This window comes from Polypterus senegalus, chromosome 13, assembly GCF_016835505.1.
Source record: "Polypterus senegalus isolate Bchr_013 chromosome 13, ASM1683550v1, whole genome shotgun sequence".
In the NCBI taxonomy this organism is placed as follows: Eukaryota; Metazoa; Chordata; class Cladistia; order Polypteriformes; family Polypteridae; genus Polypterus; species Polypterus senegalus.
The window spans coordinates 105,240,631-105,247,505 of NC_053166.1; the positions used below are offsets into that span (position 1 = coordinate 105,240,631).

A 6,875-nucleotide genomic window follows, 5' to 3' on the forward strand; every position below is an offset into this window, starting at 1 on the left:
TAAACTGATTGGTAGGGAAAGTTTTTTTTTTTTATTTTGGAGGTGTTCTCCGTAACCCAGATAACGTATAATACAGGGTATCACTTGTTACGGAACAAGGACTCCAAGTAAAACAGAAAATTCCAGTCCCTCTGAGTTTTACTTATTACGCTTGTCGTTACATTATTATATTAATTTTGTGAAAACAATTTTAATATACTTTTGTAAATATGATTCGCTAAACTGATCTACTGTGTATCATTTTTAAAGTAGCTGTTCTGTTATCTGTCTTTTATCCGCTATGGCCTTGGTCCCAACCCCTGACTTAAATTTGAGGTTTTACTGTACCTAACTTATCTTTTAAAGTTCATCCACTGAATTTAGGGGATTTTTTTTTTTTTTCCAACCATCCACAACAAAATAGGCAGCAAGCTTGAGACACTTTTAATAAAGTGCAATGGCTCTTGCTTAGTAAGGTTTTATTTAACAAGGTTGTTTGAACTGAGATACACAAAACAGTAATTCTTTTGATAGTCTTTTACTTTTTACACACATTTATGAGCTTGACTAAATTTTTTTTGTCTTTGAACAAACCAAAGTCTCCATGTTGACACTAGTGTGGTCAACACACAAGACAAGGTGAATGCAATTTTTAAAAAAAAAAGGTATTTTGTTCAAGCAGCATTAATGTGTATACTGTCCAGTGTTGTCCATCCTTTCAGGAATTTGTAAAAATGAATGTGCTGTTTGTTCATGTAAAAGGATTAATAACTATCTAAAAGCATTGTGTATTTGAGCATTTAATTTACATTCATGCACCATTACTTTAACTTCATCACAAATTTGAGGTTCCTCTTCCTCTACCAAAAAAATAATTTCTGCAGCAAAAACAGCTGTCAGTTGTAGGACTAAACTTGTAGTTTAGATGAAAACCACTTGTTGATTTCCAAGTACAAGTAATGGAGTTCTTACACATTTCAAGGAGGCACCTACTGTACTAATGTCCATTGCCACAAAATGTGAGGCAAGCTTTTTTTTACACTCGCATCACTGAAACTTGTCACCAAAGAAACAATGCTTAAAGCGATCCAAGAGTGAAATTATCTGCAGCTAATCATAATTTTCAAGTTTGTTGTTGCGCAAGTAGAAAAGGCATCCTTACCAAGAGTGACATATTAGGCCCAGTGTATAAGTCATAAGTACATTGTGAGAAAAAAAGTAAAAATTTTGATTAAAATGCACTGCATTTGTATGTCTTTCATTGGTATTGAAGAGAACACTTGCAAGTAAGAATTTTTTTCTTCTGTACGCATGACGTTGTACTTAAGTTTAGATAGGTATTTGTGCTCTGTTTCTCGAGATAATAATGTTCTCCACTGGTCAGTCATAGTCTGATTCCCTTTCTTGATTACTTCAGTGTTCATGAAAGCTACGAAGCTACAGTTACAGGTTATAAAAGAAACTGACTGCTCTGTGAAAGAGCTGAATTGTTTGTTTTGTTTTTTTTAAACATTTGAAAACTTAGGCTACATTTTTAATTTGGTTGTCAAGAATGACAATATTTGAAGTTGCATATTAATTTCTTATTTTGACAAAATATTAAACATTGACAAGAATTGTGCTCAATTTTACATTCTCAGATGTTGACTCTTAAACCATTTTATTCTCTGCAGTTTATTAACTACTGGCTATTCTAATATCTGTTATGGAAAAATATAAGATCACACTTTCTAATTAAAGTAGTAGTTTAGTAGTCTGGCTGGCCATGTATAATTAAGTCACTTGGTATCGGCTGTCTTTAAAAAAAAAAAAGTGGTATTGGTGTACCCTTAGTGTTGCATTTCTTTTCTCTCTCTTCCTTAATCTTTGTTTTTTTTTTTTTTTTGTTTGTTTTTTGCATACAGAAGCCAAACAGCACTTTGAATACAATTCCTCAGTACTTTAGTAAACTTCAGGCTTATTACAATTTCTTTGTACAACTTTTTACACTAGCTGATAGTACATTAGCAGATTTGCTTGTGAGGTGATTAAAAAAATGCTACTGTATTGGCAAGAGAAGTGTTATTCTTACAACTAAGTAGGTATTTTGTATTGCAGGTGGTGGTCTTGGTGGCACACGCAGAGGTGGTGCAGATGTAAATATCAAACATTCTGGCCGAGATGACACCTCACGTTATGATGAAAGGTAAACTGTTTGAAGTTTTGTCCCATAGAAATGTCATTATGCAGCTTCAGATGCTGCCAACAGTATTGGCACCCTTCCATTACTTAGAATCATAGATTTCCAAGAAATAAGTTAAAACAGATGAGAGTAATTGTCATCCACTATTCTTTGTTTTGATTTCCTTAAAGCAGACACTTGATTTAGGATTTTATGTATGTTTTAGAAATGGCTTGGATAAAATTATTGGAACCCTTAATGTGATATTTTGTAACACACCTTCTGAATATCTGCCATCAAGCTCTCTCTGTAGCTCTGAGTGAATGAAACTATGAATGAATGAGAGAGATACAATATTTATTAATAATAATTCAGTTTTGGAATTCCTAAGTTTTTCCAGGTTTTTTTTTCAGGTTTATTCAGTTGAAATGCAATGAATGACCTAAATGGTGAAAAGGCAAGCATCAAACTGGCAGACGTTTAGATTAGCAAAAACTGAAAAAAGGAATTTCAAATGGACTTTCTGCGAACCACTGATAGGTTACAACCTGCAGATGTTCTATAGCAATTAAAGTAAATTAAGCCTTGCTTGCTTGTAGGTTGAAGCAAACCATTTGTACAGGTGTCCCAACTTTTGTTGGTTAAATTCCCTCTGTGTTAAAGCAGAATTGGAGCAGAAAGTGTTACTACACCATCTGAAGTTCTACTTGGACAATATTCCAGAGTTAATGGCTAGAAAACTGCAGTTTTCAAATGAAATGAGCGAGTGCATTATTATGCTTAGAGGTGTAGGCCTTTCATTGAGAGAAACTGTAAAAAAAAAAAATTGAGTATGGTGTCCTACACAATGCTAAGATTATTGTAAAGTGGGAGAAACTCGGGTAGGAAGTTATCTGGCAGACAAAGTCAGAACCCAGTCAGAAGAGACAATTTTGAGGTTCACCACTTGCATAATAGGTGTTTCACAACACAGCAGTTTCAGGCAAGGCTTAACAGTGGTTGAATAAAGGCATGTAATGGTCTCTACTGTGAAGAGTAGACTTTGTCCAGTCTTCAGTAGCCCACAGTTGGTATTTGAAGGCCCTATTTTGTCCTTTAAGGAATGGCTATCTTCCTGCCACTCACACTGTCAAACTTGCAACACAAAATCTACTCTTCTGTTTGTAAGCAGAAAATAAAAGGCTTGCCATAACACCTTATGGCAGAGGGTCTCCTAGTAGGTCCTGGGGGCCCATTGTGGCTTCAGGTTTTTAAAGTTTATACACCAGAGTTGTAATGGTGACAACTGATAACAATAATCTCATTATTTTAGGTGTTTTTTTCCCTCTTATTCAGAAAATCTTAGAGGCATGATTTTTACATTTACAATACATTTAGTAATACTTACATTTTTGCTATAGATTTAAATGCTGATCTCTGTTTTGTTTGTTATATTTTGCCCGTTCATTGTATCTTAATAATGACAATTAAAATGGAGCATAGTGGACACTCTGGCAAATGACACTGAATCATAAAAGGCTGCAACTACTTTACTGTCAGACCCACTAATTAGTAAATAATGGATTATTTAAACAATTTGAACACCAGAAAAAGCAGAATGAAAATCAAGATGAAAATGTATAAAAGAAAAAAAAAATCTTTATTCCTATGCACCTGCTTAGTACTTTTTGGTTAAAAAAAAAACAAAAAAAAAAACTTAGTTTTCCAATTTCCATATTGTTCCCAAGACTCAGAATCTTGGAAATAACAGTTCACATAATTCAAGTCCAATTAAAAACAGAATCTGTTTGAAGCAAAAACCTGTTACCACAATGGGTCCCCAGGACAGAGTTTGAGAGCCCCTGCCTTGTGGAGTAATGTAAGAGTTACAATAAAAATGTTAATGCAAGATGCTGCTGTTGATGCTGATTAACTCTTAAAAAGAGCAGTATTCTTTTATTTAAATATTCTTGGGATTTTACGCAAGCTTTTACGGTACAAAAGCAGTTTAAGAGGTTTAATTCAATTGCACATACAGAATCCTGTTTTAATTCATGTAGTTGAACTGTCATATATATATATATATATATATATATATATATATATATATATATATATATATATATAATATATCCTGTGGTTGTTGCCTACATTTGTAAATACCACAAAGTTAGATAAATATGCAAACATGTTTCTTAATGCTCTTAAGTGATACAATTTTTTTTCCTTCCCATTTTTAGGGATAGAGAAAGAGAAAGAGGAGAACGGCGTTCAGAACGAAGCAGAGAGCGAGAGAAGGAACGTGGAGAGCGCCGGCGCTCTAGGTCCCGTGAGAGACGCCGTCGGTCCCGGTCAAGAGAGAGAGGCGGAGTATTAGCTGCAGAGCGTGGTGGGGGGGCAGGTGGTTTGATTGTGGGTAGCTCTGAAGAGAGTGGAAGCAGCCGTCGACGAGAAAGAGAGCGACCAGGTGTTGTGGCTGCGGGAGGAGGAAGCAGAGAGCGCAGTCGTGACAGGGAGAGAGGAGGAGCTGATCGCAGCGACAGGAAGAGGAGAAGCCGCAGCAGAGACAGAAAGCGGGAGCGTGACAGAGATCGTGGTACAAAAGATGAAGGGATACCTGAAGGTAATTCAGTCATGCCTGATCTTAGTACAGGAGGGGAAAGTTTACAGGATGAACACAACTCCTTGGCTTCTGCTGCTCCAGAAGTTTCCAAAGACGATGGAGGAGAAGCTGTTGTGGGAGAGGAACGCAACAGAGAACGTGAAAAAGACAGAGACAAGGATAGAGACAGGGACAGAGATAGACGACGTAGCCATAGAGATAAAGACAGAGAGAGAGAGAAGGATCGGGACAGAGAGAGGAGGAGAGATAGGGACAGGGATAGGAGTGACCGAGAACATAAACGGGAAAGAGAGCGTGAGAGGGGTGAAAGAAAAGATGATAGGCCGCAACAAACGTCTCTGCCACCATCATTGCCAGACAACAATGGTATGGTTCAGCTTCCCAGGGAATCGCAGCAAGAGGAGATGGGTCAAGATACATTCATGGATCAGGAGTCTTTTCAGTCTGGGGATGGTTACATGTCTGCAGAAAATGGTTACAAGATGGAACCAACTGTAGAGGGATATTAAAATTTCATTTTGTTTTTTGCACTGTAGAAATCTACATGTTTAAAGGCTGTTGAAATATACTGGTCATTGGCAATTCTGCAAATTTAAGCCAAGGCACTTGGTTACTGTTCAATAATTTTATTTCTTTCTGCATGAATAGGGGAGCCAACTGTACTTAATACAAAAGTGGAATGTTTTTTGGACATTGAGGAAAAATGTTTCAATTTTCATACTGAATATGAGGAGTTCACTTTTCCAAGGATGCTGCCCCTTTAAGGTTGAATCAGTTTTAGAAATGCTGTCCATGCTTGTGGTAGTTAAATGACCTGACATTCAGTATTTACTAACATTTTGTGCAGTTTTTACAAATTAAAATCAAGAAGTCCAGCTGGGCTTTAAGGCAGCAATTCTTCTAGGTGTGAAAGTTCATCATTAGCATAGTATGTCAGTCTTAATGGGCCATGGCAAATTGCTGCCTGTTTGTGAGAGATTTGAAAAAGGTGACTGTGTATAAAAATGTGTGTATGTATGTGTGTGTATATATATATATATATATATATATATATATATATAAATATATATATATATATATATATATATATATATATATATATATATATATATATATATATATATATATATGTGTGTGCACACACACACATGTGGGAGATCATCACGGTGTCTGTAATTAACATATGCCTAGACGTTCCTCTTGCATTCATTCACATGTTATGTAGGTTAACCGCTTGATGTATAGGGTGTTTTTTGTTTTTTTTTTTTTTTATTAAATTTAGATTTTTCTCAATAAAGTTTTTTTTATTTTAAAAAAAAAATCTGTTGTATTTAATGTGTAACTAGTCAACATCCAGTCAAAATAAAAAGTATGTGAACCCTTTGGAATTATCTGCTTTACTGCATGAATTGGTCATAAAGTGATCTGTTTACAAACTCATTCAGTGTTCACAGTGGTAATGGAAAAAGTAAGTGAACCTTGGTTTTTAATAACTGGTTGACCCTCCTTTGGCAGCAGTGACCTCAAACAGGTGCGTCCTGTAACTACAGCTCAGACCTGCACATTGTACAGGGGGAATTTTAGCCCATTCTTCCTTGTAGAACTGCCTTAACTCTTCCATATTCTTTGGTTGTCTTCTCTGTATGGCTCTCCAAGTCATTCCACAGCATCTCAATAGAATTGAGATCTGGGCTTTGACTGGGCCACTCCAAAAGGTGGAGTTTGTTCTTCTGAAGCCATTGTGCTGTGGATTTGCTTTGTTATTAGTGGTCATTGTCCTGTTGCATCACCCAGCCTCTTCTGAGCTTAAGTTGACAGACAGACACCTTCACATTATCCTGGAGAATTTAACACTAGAATTACCAGAGCCTATATGAAAACTCTTAAATCCGGCCCACCTTAAATTCGTTCGCACCTCTCCCTCAGCGTCTTTTGTCCAGTAAATGTGCCGATTAAGACAAGCAGCCTGCTATTCCACCCCTCTCCCCACCATTGCAGAATGTTCACAAACTTCTGCCAGCTTGTGCCTTGTTTATCTGGGAGTGAAGTGCTGGAGTTTTTGAGTGGAAATAATCGTTATTTGGAACACATGCATTTCATTTGTGTTCCGTTTCTATAGTAATCTGTGTAAAC

The 6,875-nt window shown here is 36.3% G+C and overlaps 1 protein-coding gene across 2 annotated transcripts in view; it reads left to right on the plus strand.

Annotated features, from left to right (window-relative positions):
- Positions 1-5,716, plus strand: part of snrnp70 (small nuclear ribonucleoprotein 70 (U1)) — an 83,288-nt gene extending 77,572 nt beyond the window's left edge. For both annotated transcript variants that reach the window (XM_039774650.1, XM_039774651.1), the window contains exons 9-10: positions 2,077-2,164; positions 4,360-5,716. In XM_039774650.1, coding sequence (XP_039630584.1) covers positions 2,077-2,164; positions 4,360-5,251 — 980 coding nt within the window. In that variant the 3' untranslated portion in view covers positions 5,252-5,716. The remainder of the gene's footprint in view (positions 1-2,076; positions 2,165-4,359) is intronic.
- Positions 5,717-6,875: the final 1,159 nt, after the last annotated feature.